We start from the raw sequence: 26,638 nt of genomic DNA on the forward strand, positions 1-26,638 counted from the left end.
GTCCCCCAAGGAAGCTTATCTCTTATCTGCAGGAACTTTTGTATATGTATATGAAAAAGATGAGCTTTTAAATGTACAATTTTGGTGAAGTACATGTAAACACAAAATTTACCATCTCAACCACCATTAGGTATACATTGTTCAATAATGTTGTCTATTCCAATTGTTGTAGGGCAGATCTCCAGAAAGGTTTCATGTTGAACATTAAGCGATGATTCCTCTTCTGCTTTCCCCAGCTCCTTGTCTTCATCACTCTACTTTATGTCTCTGTACATTGGACTTCTCTGGATAGCTAAATAGGATCCATATAGTACGTCTTTTTGTTGTTGTTGTTGTTTGTTTCAGATTATTGCATTTACTGCAATATCCTCGACTTTCATCTGTGTTGTACCCTGTGACAAGACCTCTGTCCTTTATAAGACAGAAGAATAATCTATTGTACATCCATATCACATTTATTTATGCGCTCATCCACGAGTGAATACTTTGGTTACTTCACCCTTTGACCGTGGTAGTGTGAATAATGCTATGAACATGGGCCCATGTTTGTGGTGACTTTTTCTATCATCTTCTAAAACTATTTTTGTAAAATGTGACCTATTCTTTCTTTTATTTCTTCCTCCTTTGATCTCCAATTGGACGTCTCTTACCAAAGAGTAGGGAGATATTCATAAATATTTTCTACTGTTTCTTTTCTGCCTCTTTTTTTCATATTAAAGTCTCCAGACTGTACAGAACATGTTTTAACTGATATCATACATTATACTCTTGTATGTTGGTGAAAAGGATATATCACCTAAAAATTCCTCAGATAAAGGAAGCTTATTCAGTGATATAGAAGCATCATGGCCCTGAGGAAGCAGCTGGAATGGTGGCATGGTGACTAGCCGTTGGTCCTCTCTCTCTCTGGCCCAGGGCTTTTGGTATTTACATGATCTATAATTTCACAGATGTGTGGATTCCATATGACTCTGAAGTGTCTTAACAGGGACCCTGGGGTTATATATCATTTTGCATGCACAAATACTCTTACAAACTCCTAGTTCAAATCTTGAAGGAAAAACACGATGACGTTCAACATAATTCAAGGGTTATTTTCCCTTACGTCTGTTTGATTTTTGTGCCCTGGTCAACCAGTGCTAATCTGTTATTTTTCTTTTTCTTCCCCCCATTGGCCTCAGTGACATCTTTATCCTGTCTTCATTCCTTGAGCGCATCAGCATCTCTTTTCTGGCATTTCCTTTCTGTTCATTTCTTTATTCTTGTACCTCTTCTGCTCTTCTTTTTATAATACACGCTCCCTGGTGCAAAACCTCACTACATTCTCTTCCAAATAATGTAGTTCTTTTGTACATTAATTTTTTTCCACATCAACTTTTAAAAATTCATGTGTGTGTGTGTGTGTGTGTGTGTGTGTGTGTGTGTGTGTGTGTGAGAGAGAGAGAGAGAGAGAGAGAGAGAGAGAGAGAGAGAGAGAGAGAGAGAGAGAGAGCTGTATGCCTGTTTGCCATGTGACGTGAATGCAGTGCCTGAAACATTCAGAAGAGAATGTCAAGTCCCTTAGGACTGGAATTAGAGGTGGTTGTGAGCCTCCACTTGGGTCCTGGGAATTGAGCCCTGGTCCTCTGGAAGAGTAGCTAGTGCTCTCAACTGCTGAGTTGTCTCTCCAGCTTCCTTCCACATAACTAAGTTTCTTATCTTTTTAGTTCCCATCTACAACGTTTTCATAAGAGTTGTTTTAAATCATTAGTTTGAAGGGAAATCACATATTATAAGATTTCTTCCTAGTTATTTTTCAATAAAAAGTCAACTTATTTTAAAGTATTCTATTTTAATATTATTTTATGTGTTTGAATTTTTTGCCTGCATGTATGTATGTATGTATGTATGTATGTATGTATGTATGTATAAATGTATATGCACTACATGCATGTCTGATACACAGGGAGGTGAGAGGAGGGCATCTGATTCCCCGGAACTGGAGTTAGGGATGGTTGTGAGGAAGGATGGTGCCAGCAATCACACCCAGGTCCTCTGCAGGAGCAACAAGTGAGCGAACTTCTGAGCTGTCTCTCCACCCCCTGATGTTTTCTTTTCAAAGATGGAATGGGCCCTAAAAATGTGATTCTCTCTGTCATTAAACAGAGGAAGTACAAAAGGAATCTTTACTCATCATTCTGCCGAGCGAGTGAATAAAGGAATGTTTGGTTTCCTTTGTACCCCTAAATACAGTTCTTATTTCCTGTCCCTGCAGTGCTGGGGCCTTTTAACCCACAGCCTCATGCAGGATAAGCACAGCCTCTACCACTGAGCTCCACCCCTAGCCAAATGGCTGTGGAATTCAAAGGGGCTTAGAGAACTGAGAAGATGATGTGGGTGACTTAAGGGGGAGGCATCTGGCTACTGCAGATAAAGTGGCAGTGCCGTGACTCAGCCTCAGATAGACTGTGAACAAGCAAACCAAAATTGTTAATTAATTAACTCGACATGCAGCTCATGATCATCATGTGCAGGGTGTTGGGTTAGATGTGGGGTGGCTGAATGGGCTCCCTTTGCTCCTTCTTGTACACCAAAGACATCAAACCTAAGGGGCCAGGAAGCAGGGGCCCACCACTGCCAGAGAGAAGATTACATGCACCACAGATCTTCACAGAGGAGATTGTTTACAGCCTCTGGATTCGGGGGCTTTTCTCTCCCTCCCCTCTGACTAGAACAGACTGGCAGCCATATGCAGTAGCTCCCTGGGGGTTGTGAGCAGTTGCTCCAGCCCAGGCTTCATGTTCTTCCACATGCTGTAATCTTTCCACTTTGCACTATTGAGCTTAAGTCTAGGTCCCACATCCTTCTTCCTGGCCCACTTTTTTGGAACCTGACCTCTGTCGGCCTCCTGCCTCGTGGCTTCACTAATCCCACTTTCCTGCAGTATAGTATATCTTTATTTCTCATGACAGCCTGAAAAGCCACAGGCTTTGGAGTAAAACAAGCTTTGCTCAAATCCCCAAGACTTACCTTGCTCACTGTGTGGTTTTAGACAAATGATCTAAAATGAGAAGGACTTTACTTTCTTATGTGCCGTGTGGGGAAAATTAATACATGCAATGCAAGGTGATTTCAGAATTTCAATTAAATGAGATTTTGTATGATGCTTGTAGTCAAGTGCCACAGCCAGAGTGATTACCGCTTCTTAGTATGAGGTCCTTCCCTGTGGATCAGAGATCTCCTAAACCTAGAGACTTATTACATGTCATCTGGATTCAGCCTGACTTTATCCTTCACTGAGAACACTTTTTACTTAAGTATTTGAAGGAGTTCTGAGCCTTAAATCCCTTGTCACCCATTGCACCGAGTTTCTTGGGAGAATAAATGTCTTCAAGCCAGCTGCTGAGATGAATACTCTCTGCTTCCTGGCTTGTACTGTCCATACTCTTTTGGAGTCCTTCCCTCATTTCTCACCCACATAGCATCTCAGCTTCTATGGCTTTATTAGAGGCAGAGCTGGTGCCTCTTATCAGAGCCCCATCTACGTGCCACTTCTCCTGGATGACTCCCTTCTGCATCTCTCTCTGGCTGGCTTCCCTGTGGGCTCTCTTTCTTATGAGGGAAGTTTGCTGAGCTGTCCGTTGTCTGGGGGGGGTGGGGGGGGAGGTCAACTCTCAATGGTCACATCCTAAATCTCTGAGCAGGAGCATGGGGAAGGCAGAGCCCCTCAGCAAGGTGGAGGCAGTAGGCTGCTTTACACTAACCTGGTTTCCTTTGGACACCAAGTTTTAGAATTCACGTCCTCTGTCTTGACTCCTTTTTCTCCTGTTTTGCTAATGAGGAGGTGAATATTGGCTGGTTCTAAGAGCCCTTGTAGCTTTGATGGCCTGTGGTTTATACAGCTAACTAAATATAGACATTTTGGGAACTAGAATACTAAGAATATTATAGTTATTTTTGTTTGAATTGAGTCTAAGAAAAATACAGAAATATAGAAACATATTTTCTATGTAAAGTATTAATCCTAAGTATTTAATAGAATATTTACCTATATCTGTCATCCATCTGTCTGTCCATATATTCCCTTCTTATTCAATCACCTAGAAAAAAAATACAGGACATTTCAATCACTCAATAAAATTCCTCCGTTTATATTCTAAATTTAAGATAACCACCATTCTGACTTCTGTCATCAAATAGCCTTGCTGTTGTTTTAGGGTCTCTTTCAAAAGAGGTTGGCATAGCCATTGTGTGGATGGAATTATATAATATGTACTCTTGTGTGTTTGCATTTTCATCTTCTTTGTGAGTCGTTCATGCTATTGCCTCTGCTAATAGTTTACACTTTGTGAAGAAATGTATTTTGTACAGGTGCTGGAATGTATTTATTCAATCTGTATTTGTTGAGAACTCTAATATTTCTGTTCTTTCACTGTTATAAATAAAGCTATAATAAATATATTCTTGAACATAATTGAACATACACTCAAATTTCTTGAGTAAATACTTTGGTGTGGACAAGTTGGGGTATAGAGCAGGAATATTTTATCTACAACACACAAAGCTTCCCAAAAGATTTATGGACGACCAGAAGAGAATGTCTCTGAAATGCATTTTCAGATAGTCCTGAAAGTATTTGCTAATTCCAGGGAGGATATGGGAGAGACAAGAGCTAGGATCCTGGTTGGAGTGATGCTTTTGAGGAAGGCTGAGGGAGGAACAGTTGAAATGATGAAGCTTTCCTTTGACTGCTGCGAATTGTCGTGGTCCATTTTGTATTCCTTTATCAAAACGCCTGCAATCGGATACTTTATAAAGAAGTTTCCTCTTTGCAGTTCTAGAGTTTGGGAATCAAGATCACACACAGGGCTGTATCTAGTAAGAGCCTTCTTACTGTGTCATCATGGCTGAGGACACCTCATGGGGAGAGTAAGGACATCATCTCACCCTCCTTACCTTCCAAAGTTCCCCACTCTATACATCAACATATGAATTTATGGATTAGACTTCCAATACTTGAGCCTTTGGAGATGTATTAAGCATAACATACTCAGAGGAGTATGTTGAAATCCCAGGCCTCATGCTCCTGAGTCTGATCTTACTTGTAAACAAGACTTTTGCTGATGTAATTACAGTGGTTCTTAATCCATTACTGAAAAGGCTTAGGCTAACAAGTGGAGAGGTGGACAGATGGGTTTACCAGTGTTTGACAAATTTCACTGTGAAGGGTGGCAGAGAAAGGAAGCAGTGCCTGGCAGGGGAGGGGAGGGAGCATGTGGCAAAGGGGAAGTTGCATTTAAGGTTGTGAGCCAGTGGATAAGTTCTACTGTGGATAAGTTCATCGAGGGGAGAAATCGTTGACTGAGGAGGAGGATGATAACTCTGAGCTCATCTGAGAAGATGAAAGGAGATATGTGTTAGGCTGTGACGGGAACAAGACCAGTTCACTTCCCCCTAAAACGCAAAAAAGACAAAGAGAAGAGGATGAATGCAAATATCCTGTAAATAACAACTCCTTCTTTCCCACTCAGACTTCTTTGGGGGGTAAAAGGCAAAGTCACAGGCTGAGGGGCACAGAAAGCAGGAAGTGCTGGAGGTCTCGGGAGTCAGGTGTCCTAGAAAAGGTCACCAAAGCTGGGCGGTGGTGGTGCACGCCTTTAATCCCAACACTGGGGAGGCAGAGGCAGGCGGATCTCTGTGAGTTTGAGGCCAGCCTAGGCTACAGAGTGAGTTCCAGGAAAGGCTCCAGAGCTTCACAGAGAAACTCTGTCTCAAAAAAAGAAAAAAAAAACAAAAAAACAAAAAGCAAAGAAAAGGTTACCAGTGCTGTGATGAAGCACCGTGACCAAAAACAACTTGGAGAGGAAAGGGTTTGTTTGGCTCACACTTCCACATCACTTTCATCACTGACTGAAGTCAGGACAGGACCTTAAACAGAGCAGAACCGGGAGACAGGAGCTGATGCAGAGGCCATGGAGGAGTGCTGCTTACTGGCTTATTCCACGTGCCTTGCTCAGCCTGCTTTCACATAGAACCTAGGCCCTCTCACTCAGGAGTGATCCCTCCCACAATGGGCTGGGCCCTTTCTCATCAATCACTAGTTAAGAAAATACCCTACAAGCTTGCCTACAGCCCAGTCTTATGGAGGCATTTTTCTCAACTTTCTCAAATCAAAGTAGAGGCTCCGTCCTCTCCAGTGACTCTAGCATGTGTCAAGTTGACATAAAACTAGTCAGCACACCAGGTAACACTGCAAAAAAGTCTGGGAACAGTGTGTGTATATGTAGGGGTGGGGGTGGGTCTTTGGCATGTGGTTCTTACCTCTAGGAGATCCCAGGAAGACACAGAGTTGATGAAAATTATAGAACTTCCCAGATCTAGGCACATCCTTCATGCGTGCTTGCTTTATGTGCATCTACTTATTAAATCCTTTCAATCATCTGATGAGCAAGGGTCTACTATTTTCCTTATCCTTTTGATTGTATGACTGATGAATGAACTAGAAATTTCACTAACTTGTCTTAAATCACACAGCTAATAAGAAATGGAGTTGAGTTTTTAATCCAGATGGTCAGGGTGACTCCCACCCCACCCCCACCCACACATGGGTCCATCCCAAATGTTTTGTGACAGTCCTTAGCACTGGGTATAATTTTTTTTTTTTCTGCCAGACTCCCTTGCTCAGCTTTGAATGGCGATGATAATCACTTATTGAGTTAACATGTCTAGTTAGGGTCTTAAACACTTTATATGAGTTGATTAATTTAGTTACCACAAACTGTGATTAAGTTGTATGACAGATGAGGACAATGACTAGCCTGAAGTCCTATGGCTCCTCAGTGCAGCTGGTAGGGCTTTGTCACTGGTGTCTCTGCTGGGTGAGTGTGATGTAATGTAATGATATGTAGGACCAGGTGGTTGTCAGCATAGACCACTGCCACTCAACTGATCAAGGAAAGAAAGTTTCTGGGAGCTTAATTGTCCATAACCCAACTTAGTCTCTCTTTGAGTTTAAGTCTAGAAAAGCCATGGTTCCTAAATTGTTCCCTCTAGTGTCTGCTTTGTTCTGTCCACATCAGAATGGTTTCCCCTTCATATTTTAGAGTAGGTGGCATGCCTCAAACATAAGTGGACCATATAATGCCTCTTGAGTTAAACCCCAAGACTCTCATATGACCCATTTGTCCAAGGAACTGTAACCAGGAGATGTCAAGATAGATGCCCCACAAAAGGACGCCATGTAGATCATACAGTGTCCATCTCTAGCTGCTTCTAAGCAATGCTGTGTCCCCAGAACAGTGGTCCAATCCACGTATCTCATGACCAAGATGAAAGACTCAAGACCACATGGTACCAGGGCAGGCAGATATGAGACGCAGAATTGCCTTTTAGATGAGCGATGAATCAGGATTCAGCTTTTTCCCAGTCTCTCCTTTCTAAGCCATTTCTATGTGCATTTTAATGAGTTCCTTAAACCAGAGAGGGACAGAACCTTGACATTCTCGTAGATGTGAGGTAGAAGCAAGAGTTCTCCGGAACACTGCAGATGCTTGAATCTAAAGGATCTTCCTGTGTTTCTTCTCCCTGGAGCATTTAGAAATGTTCAGTTATTCTTGAAGAACATTCTCCCCATGATAGTAGGGACAATAATCATCTTTAGCAAGTAAGTGTTCTTTGTACATTATATGCACAAATGCGTTTGCCTCAATCTTCACCACAGCCTTAGGAGGCAGGCACATTCCCATTCACCAGCGAGAGTAAGTGAGGCTCAGGAAGCCTGAGCACTTTGCCTAGAGCCACTGAGTGAGCTGGTGTCAGAGCTAGACTGATTGATTGGAAGCCTGTGTTCTTTTCCTCTGTCTGGAGTTAGTTGGCACCCCAGGCCTAGCTTCCCTGGAACCATGGTAAATGACCGGAGCCCTCAGTGGAGGGAGCCATGCCTCTGTCCTAAATTACTGAGTAGCCATTCTGACTTTGATAACTATTTCACCTCTCCAAGACCATTTCCACATCGGTGAAACAGAGAAAAACAGTACGATTTTTCCTGTAGACCATCAGAGGTGCTTTCTTCCAATGCTTTAGCACCATGGCACAGGGTCCGAATTGCACAAAGTGGTGGCAGTTTCTCAGGATGTGCTCACTAAGCCCATTAATTTGGATATACTTGTAGGAAGCACTGTAGTTTTGTAGAAAGAGGTGAAAACAGGACTTAGTCTCCCTGGGACTAGGAAACTGCCTATCAGCAGATGATAACAAGAGAGGCCTCTTCAATTCACTCAATTCTTAGTTGAGCTCTGAGGTTTACCCTAAACTCCTTGACCTTGCAAGATATTTGGAGCGGTTAAAGAAAGAGCTGTTCTCCCTGCAGAGAGCTCCTGCATTCTCCACGTCCTCTGCTGGTCTTCTTCAGGACTGCTCTTGGCCAGAGTCCTGCTTAAGACAATGAGACAGCTCTGAGATTCTGATTGCAGTCAAAGGCGGGGATTTGGTTGTGCTGGGCTATTTTCCAAGGGGATCGCAGCCAACATATAACTGAAGAGAAAAATAAATGGTGCACTGGGGTCCCCTGGAGTAGAAATAAGCTTTAGTGTCATTTCCTCCCTCACAGGGTAGGCTGTAGGCTGTGTAGGGGCATTGGGAAGAGTGCTGGTCTCAGAAGGCAGAGGCCAGCAGTCTAATCTCCATGACTTAGGGCTGACAACCCTCCCAACACCAATTTTCTCATCCATCAATACAGAGCCTAGAAAAAGTGACCTCAGACACACCTTAGTTTTAGTTCAGCTTCTGAGTCCTCTGATTCTGCCTTAAAGGCAGGAACTAGATAAAAGTTTTAGACCTCCTCAAATTTCTAAAAGTTGATATTACCACCTCCAAACAGTCCTCCCACTCTTTGCCTTGGTAAATACTTAGGATACACAAAAGGTATGACTTCTAAAGTTTTTTTTTTTTTGCACATTTTATTTTTATTCTTTTTCTTTTCTCTTATGTCCCATTCTGTAGTGGTAAAGGTTGAGCAAAAGCCTTGTATCTGTTAGGGTAATCTACATCTCCAATGACACAGTCTTTACCAAGTTGCCTGTGTTACCTGGAACTTGCTCTATTGCCCAAGCTGGCCTTGAACTTGTAGTTCTCCTGCCCCAATCTGTTGAATAATTAAGATTGTACTACCATACTTAGCTAGACTGTGTAATACATTAACAACTCCCACCCCTTCCCAACCCACAAAATTTATCCCTAAGAATATATAACATTCAAGAGACACTGGTAAAATCTCCTGTCACAGTGGATAAAATTGACCTAGAATTTGCTCTTGACCATGCTCTGCTCTGTCTTTGTCTTTTGACACAGCTTGAGATGCTTATTAAAAGCATATTTATGTTTTTGTTTATTTGGGTTTTGTATCTTTACTGATAAAACTGGTGACTAGGAAGCATTTATTTGAGCTGATATATGTGAGTTTCTTTCTGGAGGATGATCCCTTGTTGGGTGGTTATCAAGCTGGGTATTAGAACCTTGGCCCCTCCCCCACCATATCTGATGAGATCTTCCCAGGACTGCACTATAGGATGAAGGGTTCCATCCTGATAAGATTGAACCCAAGACTTTCTGTGACCTTGAGACTACTCCCTGCTTACTGCTCTGGCCTTGTATACTTCCTTCTCTGTCCATGAGTGTGTCCTGCAGTCGAGGGTTTATTCAGAGTCCTCACAGCTGTGGATACCTCACCTTCATGGAGGTACAGGGACAGGTGTCTGGTCATGCTCCTTGTCATCTCCCAAGGTTACATACAGCCTAGGCAGAAGGAAGACCTTGGATGGGGGTTTTTCACAGTAGAGGTGCTTCTTTGTGGGTGCTGGAGTACAAGGTCACCATAGGTTAGTGTGAGCATGAAGCAGAATTGTCACATGAGATAAATAGAGCATTTCACATAGTTCCCTGTTAGAGATTTTTAAGCTAGAAATAATCCACAGGCAAATAGAACAATCTTCCTTCAGTTTACCTTGTTAGAACCAGATTGGAATTCCCCTGGTTTGCTCATCAGAAAGTGACTACCTGAGGAAGCTCAGTCTCTTGGTTTCTAGCCTCTCCCTTATAGAGCTAGGCTGAGGCTCATGGGAAATGGAGGAACTCCAGAGGTCCACTGGCAGGGGGAGGGGGAGGGGGAGCCCTCAGGCTGGATGCCAAAGCCGGGGCTCTCTATCTCTTTGTGACTGGACCTCTTTCTGGTTCAAGGTCAGTGTGAAGCTCCCTACATGGAAAAGGGAGAGGAGTGGGCTTAATACAAGAGCCAAGACCATTTCTGGAGGGATTATTAGTGTGGGGCATCTGCGGAAGTCCTTGATACGCATCACTGCGTTCAGTCCCCACCAGCTTCCTCTGAGGTGGGCGTCAGTGTCTGTCATTTACCCACAGAAAAGTGGCTGGCTTCCTGGGCTACCTTCTGTTTATAGAATGCCTTGGATTGGGGATTTTTATTTTTTATTGTTAAAGAAGAGGGGAAAATACAGAGCCTAACCCCTCTTCCTGGTTCTCATATGCTCTATAAATATTGTGAAAAGTAAGCAGAGAACATGCACGGGTTTAAAAATTCAAACAGTAAGTTAGTAAAAAATCAAAGTTAAGCATCTCCTTCCTTTCATCCCAGGCCCTCTCCCAAAGGAATGAATGTTGTAAGCAAGTTTATTACCAGAAAAATATGTTGCTTGCATAAAACATCTTCCTTGCAATGGGCCTGCTGATATTCTCATTGTATAACTTCTAATTATTCTCTATATAAAAGGGGCCATATTGAGACTTTGTTTTGCGCCTCACTGTGGCAGTCTCTCCCACTTCTTCCTCCTCTTCACCTTCTTCCTCTTCCTTCTCCTCCTCGTTCACTTTTCCCTGTGCCTTGGAAATCTTTGCCATTGGTACATACTGCTCTGCCTCAGTCTTTTCATAGTTGTTATTCACTGGCAAAAATTCTGCAGTCAACCCTGTGCTGTTTATGCTGGTTCCAACTTGTGGAAAAATTGGAAAGCCAGTAAGTAGGAAAAATTCCCAGCAGCTGGGTGACAAGCCGAGTAGGTATTGTTCTATGAAGTAACTCCCTTGACATCTCGTGTCATGGAATTCTTAGGTTTAGTGAAATTGTTTAGTTTTCTTTTAAAGGTACATTATAAGGCTGAGCCTGGTGGTGCACATCTTTAATCCCAGCATTTGGGAGACAGAGGCCAGCAGATCTCTGTGAGTTCAAGGCCAGCCTGGTCTATATATCGAGTTCCAGGACAGCCAGGGCTATGTAGAGAGACCTTGTCTCCAAAACAAGTCAAAACAAAACAGAAACCAAAATAAAAAAAAACAAAAACAAAAACAAAAAATGTGTCATATTTTTATTTACATTTGCTTAATTAAGAGTTAAGGTTAGCTAGTTTTATATGTCCATTGGCCTTTAAAATGATTTAGCTTGCTTTCTCATGTGGGGTCAGCAGCAAGTGGGGGCAATTGTCTGTTTCTAGTTGATGTACACATTTGCACTTGGTGTGTCAGTGATATGCTTCAGCTGTGTGTAAGCCAGGGCTGGCCCTTTATCCTGGGCAGTACAGTCTCCTGCTGGGGTTTTATATGTGCTCCCTCTGTGGTCTTGGGCATATTTTTACACAGAGGAGTTTCAGGTTTGTGTGTGTGTCTGGGACTCTGGCCTTCGGTGTCCTTCCAGCTGTCTCGCAGGCTCCTGAGAGCTCCGTTCCATGGGAGCTCTAAGCGCATGCTCTGCATTGCAAGCAGCCTCCAAAGCTGGAGCTCTCACTCTGTGTCTGTGGCTGCTCTCTGGTTTATTCCATCCTCACTTTCTTTGCTGTTTGTTCACCAGCTTCACCAGGGTGGCTCAGCGCCCTTTAGCCCTACTGCTGTCCATAAGGATAATTCTGCAAATGTTTAAAACTGTGCAGTCTGCTTTACCAGTCTTTCCTTAGGGAATTTTAGGATTCCAAGGCTGGTTGAAGATTAGAAACACACACAGCTACAGTTTCAGAAATCCTGTGGCTTGCCTTTTGTTGGCAGATTATTTCCCAGCAGGTGCTTATGGGTAGTCTTAAAACTGGAGACTCTCTGTTATCTTTGTTCTTGAAAAAAAAATTGACAACGTATGAAATTCTCGACTAAGAATAGTTTAACCAAGCAAACTAATAATTCTATCTACCATCAAACTGTCTATTCAGCCAACACCTGTCTCTGTCCCTTTTATCTATTATGTATCTATCCATTCATCTACACAGTACCTATAATCTTATTACATCTATCAGCAAATAAAATAAGAAATTATTTACAGGGTGTCAGGTTCAAAAGAAACCCTGGACAAATGGCTGTCTGTGGTATCTATTAGTCCACAGAAGTTGATGCTGGCTTCCAGGCTTACTCAGAATCGCAAGGACCTGTTACAGAGTTCATGCTGGCGTCCTGGTTCTTCTCAGGGCTTCTCATCCCGCCCTGTACCCGAAATTTCTCTAGCTAATGGGCTTCCCTCCCCCACCTTCTCCATTCCATATAACCCTGCTATTTTGGCTATCCACTCTTTTTATATTCCTCTTATGATCCCCTCTCTCCTGGTTGTCTCTTCCTCTTCCACTCTCCTCCCTCCTCTTTGCTCTCATGGCCCAGTCCAGGCCATGCTCAGTGTACTGCTTTCTCTCTCTGCTCTGGACTCTTCCAGATGTGCCTGGCTATACTCTCCCTTATACCTACAAAAAAACCTCAACCATACCTTGGAGCAGTTATGTCCTCAAACAACTAAACATAAACATACACCACGAAGATAACTGGAGAAAAGAACCATCTAGCTGGACATAGTAGCATAATCTTCAGTTCTACATTGGGGGGGGGGCTGAAACAGGAAGATCCCAAATTTTGGTCATCCTGGGAGATGACCCTATCTCAACCAAATGAACAAATAAATAAACAAAACAGAATCATTTAATGGTCAAACACATCTCCAGCTTCCCGGTGTAAGAAACAGAGCACAGGATCAGCTCCTCCCAACTTTCTCAGCTACTTTCACATTCTTACCGCAGAAGTAACTGTTACCTTGAAATATATATTGAAAATTGTGTTGAATGTCTTCATGTTTGTATAACATTATGCATGCCCATGTCCTCGAACAATATCAAACATTATATTGCATATTTCAAAACTCCTTCTCGATCCTGCCGCCCTGTTTTTCTTCAGTTTGCTTTGTGTGCTCAGCATTATAGCTGAGATCATCCATGTTGACATTTAAAGTGTCAGTTCACTTCCCCTCATTACATTTCACTTTGCACTGTTGCAGAATTACATTTGAAGACTACACCATGATTTATCACTTTTTTTTCTGGGTAGGATTGTAGAACCCCTGTTTGTCTCAATTACAAACACTCTTGCACTGAACTCACTTATGCTTAGCCTCTCATAAGCTCATGAAGGTTGGTCTAGGGTGGACAACTACAAAAAGTCACTGATTCTATAGTAGCCATACTCAACTCTATCAGCCGCTGCCACAGGTCTTCTCAAGACAATTTTACTGATTATCCTTCCATTAGGTCTCAAGTCAGAAGTCTTGGGCATTTATATGTTTACCAGTCTACTGGGTGTGAAATGCTCCTTCATTAGAGTTTTAATTTGAATTTTCCTGATTACTTGCGGGACTGAAAACTACTTTATGTGTATTGGCTCATTGGGTTTTCACCTCTGTAAGTTGCCTATTCATTTTTTATTTGGTTTTTCCAATTTGGATTGTTTTCTCTTTTATTGCTTTGAAGATATTTATGTTATCTTGATATTAATACGCATGTATTTACTAGTCTTGAATATATAGTTTTATGATTGCTTTTGGTGTATCATGATTAAAGTTTTTTCTATAATTTCTTTTCTAGTTTATAATCCTATATACATTACCCTATATTTGCTCCTAACAATTTTTAGGATTGATGTTGTATATTTAGGTTCTTAGTCAACTTTGAATTGATTTCTCTATGTATCTTTATATGTGCTTTTATCTGTGGGATATTTTTCCAACTGCTCCATCTATATTTAATAAAAAAAAAAGCTGCATGTTTTTGACTAATTTTATTACTTCCTCTTCCTTTCATTATTTCCAGTGAATTTTGAAGTGGGCAAAGGAAGCCAAAAGGTCTTTATTCCAAAATATTACCAAATTCTTAAAAAGGCCTAACACTAAAGGCTGTGTAATATGGACTATGTATATTAACACATTTAACTTCCTCAAAGGAAATGGGGACCATTTTTATGTCCCTTTGGCTTAGATGGGTTTGAAATGAAGTGTCAGTTGAGTTCTAGGTGAACATGGGCCTCTGCCAGTATGTTGTCCCAAGAACAAAGGAGTGAGTCCTGAATAATTTTTAAAAACAAAAATTGTATGTATGTGTTTATATGTGTATGTGAGTACAGGTGTCTGTGGAGGCCAGAGGAGGGTGTAGGATCCCCTGGAGCTGAAGGTGCAGGTGCTTGTGAGTGCTGGGAGCCAAACCCTGCTCCTCCGTAAATGCCCTTAAACTACTGAGCCATCTTGTCAGTCTCCCCACCATTATTGAGAGGATGACTTCACTTTCTATAGATTTCATGTTTTAGGAGGTTGTTTTGAACTTTCTTTTCCTTAAATTTTAAATGGCATTCCATCAGACTATATTTAGATATTGATACCTTCTAATAGATAGTTGAAGACTTGATTCTTTCTCTGGATTTAAAGACTGAAGTCTTCCATCTGCTCAGGAAAACAGCAAACAATTAACTTTTAATTATTGCTTCTGAACTGTCCCTTCTGTCCCTCCTCAGGGAGTCTTATTTGAAATGGATTTCGAGTCCTAGAGTGTCTGCGGTGTCCTACCAGAGTTTGTCTCTTTGTCCTTCTCGCTTAGCGTGCAGCACGAATCTCTCCTAGGATGCTCCATCACCAATTTCCCTCTCCATCCAGTCTGCGGTCCAGGGATGCAGCAGGCCACCACCAGTCTGCATTGGCTTGTTTCTGTCTCATGGCTGCTGATGCAGTTTCACAGATGCAGAATTTTATTGAGTCTCATAGATATCACCATTTGGATACTATCCCATTTTCACCTTCTGTTTCTTGCCACAACTCTCCTTTGTAGGAACACATCCTTCTAGTCTTTTCTTTTCAGAGCCAACAGCACGGCTCAGGTCCAGAAGCCCACTCTAGGACCTCTCTGCTTTAATGTCCCCTCTGCCTGGTGATAGTTTCTCCTTTGTACTGCCTCTGACTTGTGCTTCCTAAAGAGATTTGGGAAGGCCATGGAATTCTGACAGGAAGTCAAGACAACCTGGAGAGAGACTGAGGTGGAACCAAACTCCAGTGCTTTGTAGAGAGCTGTCAGAGGAGGGCTCGGGTGGTAGCACCTGAGGTCGAGATGTCATCTCAATGCTCTTCCACCCTGTTGCATTCAGCAGGTGGTGGAATGCATGCTCCGAAGCTTGGAGTCACCTTGCTCCTGGCTTGGACTGTATGATTTTCTGTCCTGTGACATGGGGACTCTCGAGCTTCTATGCCAGCATACATCACCAAGTTCTTGCTTACTTCCATTTACAGCCCTGATACATTCACAATTGCTTCTCTGTAATTCCAGTTGGCCCAGAGACAGCCTACGCTCCCTTGTCCCTTGGCTCTGGTAGTTGACACATAGGCAGAGATTGACAGCTGTTTCTACAGGATGGAGGGGAGGATTGGTTGTTTGAGTGACATCCTATGAAATTGGTGATACCTGCTCATATCTTTGTTATCACCCGTCCACCAGCTCGGTGCATCATCATGACACAGAAGAGACATTGACTCCTCTTTTCTGATTGTCCACCTGCGTGGGGCTTCTCTTTTTTACCAGCCCTTCTTCTCTTATTGGTGCAGAGGCTTTTATGTCATTCTGAACTTGTCTCTGGGTCCAGCTGAAGACTGACCTGTCACTAGTCCCAACAGAATAATCACAAGATATAGTCATTGAGGCATAGTGTATCATCTGCTTTGCCTGGTGTTTGGCTGCTCTTTTTGTGCTATAACCAGACACCTGACAGAAACAACTTCAAAGAGGAAGTGTTTAATTCAGCTCATTGTCTAGAAGATTCCTTCCATGGTGGGTGAAGCATGACAGAGAAGCTCTGTGCACATCATGGTGGGCCAGGAAGGAGAGGGCAGTGCAGCTCCGCTCGCTTTCTCCTTTCACTCCATCTAGTCTCTCCAGATGCTCAGCCTACACAGCATGGAACCACCCTCACTCAGGGTGAGTCTTTCCTGTAAGTTAATGCTCTCTGGACACATCCTCCTTGTAACACCCAGAGGCATGTCTCACCAGTCTTTAGGATGATTCCAAATACAGTCTAGTTGGCTGTGAGGATTAGCCATCACACTCAAGAACTTGTCAGAAATACAATTATCAGGACTCACTTCCCACCTAGGAGCCCGGTGATCTGTGTGGAGTCCTGGGGAGTTGGGTGCTTGCTCAAGTTTGAGGACCATCGAGCAAACCAAGGTTGAAGCAGTCACTGTGATTTCCGTCTGAATTTCATAGGGTGATTTCCAGAAAACTGTCCTTAGAGATGCCTTTGAAGATCACAGAGGATTTGGGATGGTGATACACACCTTTATTTCTAGCAATTGGTAGGATGATGTGGGAGTCTAGGAACTTTGAGGCCAAACTAGGATCCACCATGAGACCCTGTTTGAAGACAGACAAAAAAAAAAAAAAAAAAAAAAAAAAAAGGAATCTGTAGAATTGGTTTTCACAAAGCTTTTCAATTTGTTTAACTCAAAATTTTGCAAACTTGATTGACCCCAGGCTTCTTTTATCATGTACAATGCTCATTAACTATCAACACTGTTTACTTTTTTTCTCCCACTCAGAATCAATTCCTATGAACTTGGATATTACCACCTAGAATTTTCCTCCTTACATCCCCACTATATTTCTTGGGTACAGTCTTGGAGAATAGTCACAGCTGTACCTCTGAGGCCACTGGGGTGAGGGATGCAGAAAGATTTTGGACTTGGAAAGCAGCAGACCTGGGTGGGATTTAAGATCCACTCCTGACCAGTTCTAGGAACTTGGGTCCTCATGAGGTGTTGGCAAAGCCAGCTATCCGTAATGGAATGCATGTAGTATTTACAGTCAGAGGACTGTAGGCATCTCCCAGCTTTTTGCCCGCTGACCTCAGTTTTTCAACCAATAAATTTGGGAGATAATATTAAAATAATAAACATAAGGAATGACATGCAGTTGGTATTGACTAAAATGTTAAAAAAGTAGTATATGCAAAAAGAAATCTGTGTAAACTGTAAAATACTATAAAATGTTATCTACTGTTGTCTCAAAAGCCATGCTTGCAGGGTCTCCATTCCTCTGCCTGGCCTGCAGTAAGTGATCCAGAAACTTCAGTTCCTTTTCAGACAAGCAAAGCTCCAGAGCACTAGAGTAATGCTTAGTCCTGAGGGACCTTGTTCGTCTGACAGATAAGAATGATTTGTAAACAGCACAGGCTCTGTTTTATGTTCCATCTTCCTTAGTATTGATTTGTTTATCAAAATTTTTATTTATAAGGAGCACAAAAATAAACCAGCCCAAATTCTACAGGATGCATCACAGGTTCTGAATTAATGAGGTCCACATTTATGAGGGCTTTGGATTGTTGCTTCCTTTTCATCCTTTCTACAATGGGGTGGGGGAACAACAATTGTTCTTGTTACAAAAGAGGGGTCCTGGTGCTCCTTTGGTTGGTAGCCTTCCATGTATTTCTTCTCCTCTTGAGAAAGATGATTTCTCCAGCTGCTAGCAGCTGTCACAAAGCTTGGGATTTGGGCAGAAGCCTTTAGTTTAGGGCTGACATTGCCATGAAGCTATGAATTGTTTGCACAATTTTCCAACAAGAACCTCCCTTGTGAAAAGCAGAAGAATGAATGATGTAATCTGTTTAGGAGTCAAGGGAATCGGTGGCAGGATTCTCATGACTTTGTTATCCCTGACCCAGGGACCTTGATAGAATTGCAAACTCTTGAGTCCTGTCTCACGTCTGCTGAGTCCATCTATTTTAAGTGTTTCTAGTATTCTAATACACACTCAGATTTGGGAATTGAGATGAGGAAGGAACTGGGAACAGACTTCACCTTCCAGAGGAAAGAGTGCTGGAGCCCTAAATATAAATAGCACTTAAAGGGACCCCAGCAAGAGGTCAGTGACCTTCCCTGCTCACGTGAATCCCCCGTCTTGGTTTGTTTCTATCTGTGACTGGGCCTTCATTGGAAACGAAAAGAACTTGTTTAAAATACTCCTGCTTCATTGACCAAGTCAGAATGTTCAAAGTTTGTCTGACCATCTGAACTTTTCAAAGTTCCACATGATTCTCAAGTTACCCTGTGTTGAGGGCTCTAGAACGTGGCTTGCTAAGAAATATTAATTTTGTCTTGTTGACATGGGGTGTATTTTTCTAGATATTTATCTTTGTGTTTGTATTATTGAATTGTGTGTTCACTATAGAAAAAACAGCTTACAAAATAATGAATAGTTGAAAAGAGAGATAATTAGCTGTCAGCTGACGAGGTACTTGTGCATTTTCTCTCAATCATTTTCTGCTTTTTTTAATGCACTTACCTGAAATTTTATAATGCTGTTACCATATTTAATATCACATTTTTCAGAAGCCTTTTAACTTTATATATTGCAAGTTCGATGTACAATCCACACTGTGGCAGTCTGAATAAATAGTGACTTGCCTCCATACTTGGGTGTATGCATTGAGGATGGTACTGGGAAGGGTTCTTGCTTCTCAGTGTTTACAATGCTTGTGTTTCAAACACATCATAGATTCCTACTTGAATGTCAGAAGTAGAATATTTACTTCTTCCACTCTAAATTTCTTCTTCCATAGTCCTCAACCTGCCCTTGTCTTTTTCTTACCTCAATGCACATGAAGATGTCTGTATTTTGCCAGTTAGGGGATATAGTTTTATTGCAGTGAGTCAAGAAAGGAAATCATAAAGATGTTGCCAGTGTTTTATGGCCACCATTTCACCTGTCAGCTCAGCTGTTGCTAGTTGTGATCCCACAGGTTGTGCAAGATTCATAGATACACATACACACACACACACACACACACACACACACACACACACACACACACACACAAGGTGCCATTGGGCCCATTCCTCCATGCTCTGGAAGGGAAAAAAACAGAGAAACAAGGCAACAAGGAAAAATAATCTAGCAAACATAGAAAAGAACTTGGGAAATACAGAAAAGTTGAAAGGAGGCAGAAGAAACACCCATGCTCCAATTTTCTCCAGTATCTGTGTGTCTTCTATTTTTAAAGTGGGGTTTATTTTTTTGAAGATTTTATTTATTTATTATTTTTACATATATGGGTGTTTTGCTTGTATGTATGTCTACACACTACATGGATACAATGGCCACAGAGACCAGGAGAGGGTGTTGGATCCTCTGAAATTCTAGATGGTTATGAGCTGTGTGCCTGCAGACAAGTGCTCTTAACCACTGAGCTATCCTTCCAGCATCTATCTGTGTGTTTTCTTTCAACCTTTTCATATCTTTTTGTAATGCACTGGCTTGAAATTTTACAGCCATATTATCGTATTTAATGCATTCTTTCCTTGACACCTCTTAACTTTAAGAAAGAATGGTGGGACAAGTATAGAGGTCCTGACGTTCACTCACTGTCTGGCATGTTGGACTTCATGATGGTACAAATTCAGTACACAGTCAGTAGCTGTACTTTTACATTTGGATTTTTTAACCTCTTTTTGGGCTTCCAAGATTTGGTGTGGTCTTCTCTGGTGATGCTGGATAGTATCCATGAGCAATAGAAGCCTGGCAGCTGTGGTCACAGCAGAAACAGCTGACACTCTGTTGTGCTGTATAGCCAGGTTACAGTGTTCAGCAGGCATTTTCAACTTCAGATGTTTCAACTTGCCATGGGTTGACCAGGGTGCAACACCACTGTAAGTTGAGGAACATCTATAAAGTAACATTCTAGTGTACTTTGTGGTCACTCAGAAATGCCACAGTCAAATCACATGTCTCCCTTTCTTCCTCTACTTTCAATGTAGCATTAATCTTTGTCATATAGCAATATATATACACATATAAGGTGTAAATGTATAATGGATGTACATATATATCTCTCTATATAGCAATATATACTCAGTAATATATATATATGTGCATATATATATATATATATTTGATCTTGTGGTCATTGCCGGTTTGACCATAACCACACCACCATTGTTGGGCAAGATGGAGCTGTGATTGTCTTCTGTGTTGCTGTCATGGATGTGCCAGGTAATTCTGCCCATCTTCTTGCAGGGCATTATGGGAAGGATGCTTACCGAAGTGGAGGACCAGATCTCCATAACTTCATCTCATCTGGATTTGTCACATTAGGAAGAGGACACACGAAGGGTACAGTGGAAACGATTTTTTACTAAAATACAGAGGTTGCCTAGGGAACCCCAATTTTAAGCGTGAAGATGGTGTGGAGTCCCGAGGCTTACTCAGGATCAGGAATAAGTGGGGTGGTTCCATGGCAGCATGCCCTAGGCACAGAGATGACCAGGTGGTCACATTTATGACTTTAGAGGCTAACAGACCTTCAAGAGACATCCATCCCACCCTGTACATGATGGGGACACAAATGCTGGTGGCTCCCCCATGGGAAGGGACCACAGGAAGCATGATGGGAAATGCTGCCAATGGATGCAGTACTTGTAAAGTGTGTGTTTGTCTCTGGGCTGTTGTTCCCTTCCCTTTCAGAAGCCCTATCTTAGACCCAATGTCAATGTTCTGTACCCCGAGTCTCTAAACCAGCGTGTATGTGGACAGTTCTGGCATCCTTGGTGTGTCTCTGTAAAACTCTGTGATGTGGGCACAAAGGTAGAGGTTATTCAGACCTTCAAGCTGCAAGATGGAAGCTAAGCTAGCGTTTCTGCCAAGCTGCTTTACGACCTAACTGACAGCTTGCCGAGCATCTGCGCAGGGGTATGGAATCCTCCCGATTCTGTCTTTGGTTTAAATAGTCCTACTAGTGTTGTGAGCATTCTGTCACTGGATCCCTGACTCCTTTGATTACCTCCCCAACACCTGTGTGCTGTTACAGACTAAATGTGAACCCTGTTGTCGGGATGTTCCATTTCTGTCTTTCTCTGAAATATGTGTCTGTTTCAAGTGTGAGTGAACAAGGACTTCGCATTATTTTCTTACGTTCAACGCTCCTACTTTTTAAATCCCCTGTGATGTGTGTTTATTCTATAGAGAAAAAGATAACTGTATCTGTGTATGTATTTTCTGTTGTCTATTTGTGTCTAAATAAAGTTTATTGAGGATACAGGTGGCATTCGTGGCTATTAAGAGTTGCAGAATCAAAATGAAACCAGCTGTTACAGACGGGGGGATGGGCTACACCGTTAAACACAGAAAAGAACAATTGTAGAGACACACTTGCATCAACTCAAACCTGGAGTTACGAACCCCTACTTATCAACTTGGTGGTAATTACCTATTGCCATGAAACAGAAGGCTTTAAACTCAACACTTTAAAGTAAAATAAACATTTACTATGGAGCATGGTTTCTGTGGGTTGGGGATTTGGGAGCTCCTGAATTAGGTGAATCTCTTGTGAGTTTTCAGTTACCATGTTAGGCAGGACTGGATCATCTAAAGTTTTGACCAGTGTTGGCAGATATAATTCCAAGATGTCATACTTATATGGTGCTATATTGGCAGGAGGCCTCCATCCCTCCCCATAACACTGTCTCTGTGGTCTACTTGAGGGATTTCATGATGTATTGGCTGGGTATCCCCAGAGTGGTTGATTCACAGAAGAAAAAGACACAAGTCACAATGTTTTTTATGACCAAACATACTGGTTATGCACACATCATTTTCATAATATCTTATAGGGTATACATGCCAGTTCTCCTCAGGATAGGAGATGATTATCCAGTGACAAGAATTATCAGGAGGTTCAGGACATTTGGAGACCATTTTGGAGGCTGGCTTTCTATTACAGATTCCTCAAGGAGTGGAGTTACAAATCTGTTTTTCAGACAGAATCCAACAACTTACCAAGACTTCTCAACTGTGTGGTTTTTCACCCTTACCCCAACCCTTTGGAGGTGGTTCAAGCCATAATGTCAAGTAGTGAACCCTTTATATTGAACAGGAGACAAAATACAATGCATTCTTATGCTGTTCTCTTTGCACTGGGGAAGCACAGTCGAGTCTGGACAGTAAATAGAAAAAAGTGCAGCAGAGACGAGGCGAGTCCAGAGAGTGCTGCGGGAGGGAGTTACTCATGCCAGGGATGGATGCTGAGGTAAGGTGAACATAAACCTGCCTCCACCCCCCAAGGCAGGGGAAGGTTTGAAGTAGAAGCTTGCTTATGCATTAGAAACAGGAAGGAAGTGTGTGTGCTCCTATGAAGCAGGGCAAAAGTGCTACAAGGCTGCAGAAGGGATTGGGGCTGCTCCAAGGTTCTCTGGGAGACGGAGACTTTGTGAGAATATCAGAGCTTTTTGCCCAGGATGGATCTTTCCAGATTTCACAGAGTTCCTGAGTAGATCATTTTCTCTAAATGATACTTGCTGGAGAAGAGGCTGGTTATGATCAATCTTGATGTCCAGCAAGATGCATCATGGGGTCTGAGGCAGAAAACAAAAGAAGGGAGAAAGTGATAAGAAAAGTGATGGGGTCTTCAGCTGGGACACCCATAGCCTGATGGTAAGTTAGTAGTCTCAGCAACAAAGGAAGTGGCAATGTGTCACTCTGGCAGTTTAAGCCCCAGATAGGAGCAAGAGCCATGGCAGGGCTGTGGAAATTCTAGAGATTGCACAAATAATACCTGATTTATCTCTGACTCCCTGAGAAGGGAATAAGGCCAGGATTCATATTTAAAATTAATAAAATGGAGAGATTTTAGTCAATGATGGTTCTGGGCAAATGACATGACAAGAATAAGAGTGAAGGAGACTAGATGGTCAGTGAGATGGGAAGGGGATATTATAGTACAGGAGGGATATTTGGGAAGGGACAAAAGGCAGCCTGATGGGAAACACTGCCCATGAACCCAGAATTTGCTGCATCTGCTTTAGGGAGTAAGAAAAGAGAGGCATGAGGTTTTCTATCCACATCTATCCATAGCTTTGAGTGATGACCAGAGTCCAGGTACTACTGTGCTACTGGGTGGCTGGAGGAAGGAGAGAAGTTAAGGCTGCTTTCAGAGACCCCCTTCCATACACAGTCACTACATCAACTGAGCACCCTTTACTCAGGACTTCTTTCTGTGTCTGAACTCACCTTACAGCCCTTTGCCAGGCTCACCTCCTGGTTTGACCCACACTACTCTGTGGCCATGCTGACCTGTCCCACCTGTGCATTAGTCTAATTCTGTGGTGGTTCTGTTTTCAGTAAGGATTGAAACCAGATATTCCTCTCTAAAAATAAGAGCTGTGCATGCATGGACCTCCATGGAAATATAGACTGCCATTCACCCATTAGAATTTGAGCATGAACCCTCAGATCACCCACAGATTGTGGCAAGAAGAATCCTGAACCATTGGACTGAAAGAATCCAGCTTAGATATTTTCACAGTCTCAGAAGCCAGGAGAGTGAGTGGGTTGAATTGTGCTAAGGTATTTGAAGGCTGGACTCCAGATAAAGCACAGAGCTCAGAAGGCGTCCCAGTCTCCATGGCAACAGTGAGGCAGGATGAACAGCAAGAAAGAGAGAAGACTCAACCAGCTTGACTGAAAATGGCCTGTATGAAGCTGATACTACCTAGGACCATTCTATAATGTATCTTTCTATGAAGGAGGAGTGTATGGGCCTACCGGAACAGACCACGGGGAACTCTTGTATTCACAGCCCAAAGCACCATGACTCTAAGCCACTACTAGCTGTCTGATCTATATACATTGGGCAACTTCTTTGTATAGTCCATTCTTATTCACTGTTGAGTAATGGCTGAATACCAAGAATGAGCCATTGGTTTGGAGTGTCCAGATTTATTCAAGGGCATTTCACATGATCCTAGATAACACACAGGGTTGTTCCTGAGTCCTATGGTTAGGAAAGCACATGCTAACTATATGGTGCTGTTTTATTATACTTGAGTCAACCTCACATGATATCTAATTGTTAAAATTGATATATTACAATCAAGGATGGACCTCAACTAATGGAGAATGCTGGCCACCAGTGAATCCATCTTTTGACATACCTGCTTTTCAAATAAATGCAAAAGATATCAGATAAACAAAACCCACCACAATATCTTTGAGAGTCTCCATTGGGTTCTTCTGTTTGCAAGTTCTTCCAGAAAGCTCTTTCTGAACAGTGGTTATTCCACAAAGCTCTCTCTGTGATCTAGGCCTGTTGACAAGAACATTCAGTACCCTCTAGGAAGCTGAAAGGATGCTGTCACTCACTTCCAACTGGTCCAGAACTTTATCCCTACCTAGAGTAGTGCCAGCAGCAAAACAACCACGGCAAGCAATATGACGATCACAACATCCTACATGCATTTCCTGAGCCACCCAAAGTCTACCTCTGGGTTAGCACAAACCTGTTTGTTTTCATGGCACCTACTTGAGTAAATAGACTATTTTCCTTTGAGGAAGTCAGGCTAAAAGCTGGCCAAGGAAAATGGATATCATCCCTCTTTGGCTCAAGTCATTCTGAGAACATATTGGGTTGAAATGACGCACTGCCCTATATCTTCGTGTGACATCTAAGCTGAACTCTGTCACTCACTGCCTTGATTAATACTGTTATTGAAACTTAATCTACATTCTGAGTCCTGGGACACGCATGTTCCTGGGCAAGCTTACTTGTAGACTTGCCATCATTGGTCTATATAGCTAACTACATCAGGCTTGTAGACTATTCTGCTGGACAGAAGAGGTAGTGGGGGAACAAACGCTAAGTATCAAGGTGTACTGCAAAGGCTCACTGATTTAGGAAATGCCAATTCATCCCTCTAAATACAGGTAACCTCTTTAAAAGCAGAAAAACTTGGGTACCACTAGATTCCTCCATGGTCTCCAGGAGTAGGACATGAGAGAAGGCTGTGGCAACTTTGGAGTGATGAGTTCATTCCTTATTCTACAGTATCTACCATTCTACCTGCTTCCTAGCAGGCAGGAGGGAGGCTTTCACAAAACCTTTTACACCTGGGAGTACAGTGCTGTTCTCAAAGCCTCTTTGGGAGAGATGAGACCACCAGGTTCTTCTGGCGCCTGACTTGCCCAACCAGTCAGGCTGCTAGCCATATCTTTTCTGACTCCTTGTCAGTATTATGGTTATGTTTTCTTTTTCCATGAGCCTTGGCTTCTAGAGTAAGTTTGTGGCCTGTGTCCTAGCTGCCTAGCACTGACCTTGGTGCTGACTGCTCATCTAAGTTGGAAATCTCTCCCGCCCATGAGCCGCTCTTGGCATGGGCCTCTGCCATGTCACAACAGCCAAGCTGTGGGACTATATCAAGTCCCTGGGGTCTGTGGCCAGGAGAGGATGGCCTTTCTACACTGTATTAACCAGAGGCATGTTATGCTGAAGCTTGTCTTCTATGCAAGTTACTAGCATGGAGGAATAGGTAAATTCTAGGTCTTTCTGCCTGCAGTTATGGCCTCAGTCTCAGCCATACTTTCCTCTAAATCCTGATATAAACATCCCTCCTTAGATGATTACAAATTAAAAAATGACAGGAAGAAGAATGTCACTAGAAGAACACATGCTCAACCCTGTCTCCACTACCTCCTGTGTGGCCTGGACCTCAATGGCATCTACTGGTGAGATAATATCATAACGCCACCCATGTCTCAGGGTTGATAGGAAGACTGAAGGAGAAGCACGTGCACACTAAGGACTCAAGCAAGGCCAGCACTTCCTAGTGTCCCCCCTCTCCCCAGGGTGCTGTAGAACAACACAAGTGCACTCAACAGGGCATTGCTGGAGGGAGTAAGAAATGCAGGTTCTCCTGCCCCAGCAAAAACTGGCATGGAAACATCAACTGAAGAAGATTGCAGATCATTGACATACACACGAGGATTTGAGGAACACTGATACAAAGCAACACCCTGGATAAGTTCTCCTGAGGGATCCGAAGGTCACTTCTATTTCTGAGATTTGCCTGTTGTACCAAGCACATCAGAAGCCAGCTTCCCAAGCTAGGAAGAAAGACAATTGAAAGATGAGAAATACTTGAAGTTGGAGGGGTGATACAAAGATATTTCTGAGGATTAGAATGCCTTACCCATTGAAAAAATGGCAACTGGGGCATGAGTGCTTGTCTGTTTCACTCAAATTCATATGTAAGGTGAGTAAGATGAGCGAAACACTATCAGCATTCGAGAAGTAGGCCAATATAATCCCTAGAAAGTCAGTAGAACATTTTGTGTGTAGAGCCAAGAAGAAGAACGGGGGGTGGGGGTGTCGAAGTGAGGGAACATGGCTGTTGCCTGAGTCACCTGTAGGGCGGTGGAGCTGAGACAGTCTCTGTAAGGCAGGAAAGGGACTAGCTAAGAGCTGGATGGAGAACACATTCCTGGTACAGGACCATCCACAGAGGAATGCATGTGGAAATGACTGTGGTGAGAGTGCAGAACACGGTAGGGGCACAGCAGAA

General features: G+C 42.6%; 1 protein-coding gene and 1 long non-coding RNA gene across 3 annotated transcripts in view; one reads left to right on the forward strand and one right to left on the reverse strand.

Moving 5' to 3' along the window:
- Shisa6 (shisa family member 6) overlaps positions 1 to 26,638 on the forward strand; it is a 314,399-nt gene that overhangs the window by 121,312 nt on the left and 166,449 nt on the right. Inside the window, exon 3 of one of the 2 annotated variants that reach the window (XM_052756895.1) lies at positions 20,325 to 20,420. The exons of the other annotated variant lie outside the window; for it this stretch is intronic. Coding sequence (XP_052612855.1) covers positions 20,325 to 20,420 — 96 coding nt within the window. The remainder of the gene's footprint in view (positions 1 to 20,324; positions 20,421 to 26,638) is intronic. 2 annotated transcript variants of the gene reach the window in all.
- Positions 9,245 to 26,638, reverse strand: part of LOC128121857 (uncharacterized) — a 223,959-nt gene continuing 206,565 nt past the window's right edge. The window contains exon 4 of the long non-coding RNA XR_008222276.1: positions 9,245 to 16,667. This is a non-coding gene — a long non-coding RNA (uncharacterized LOC128121857). The remainder of the gene's footprint in view (positions 16,668 to 26,638) is intronic.

This window comes from Peromyscus californicus, unplaced genomic scaffold, assembly GCF_007827085.1.
Source record: "Peromyscus californicus insignis strain IS unplaced genomic scaffold, ASM782708v3 Scaffold_3__1_contigs__length_106647218, whole genome shotgun sequence".
NCBI classification, from domain to species: domain Eukaryota; kingdom Metazoa; phylum Chordata; class Mammalia; order Rodentia; family Cricetidae; genus Peromyscus; species Peromyscus californicus.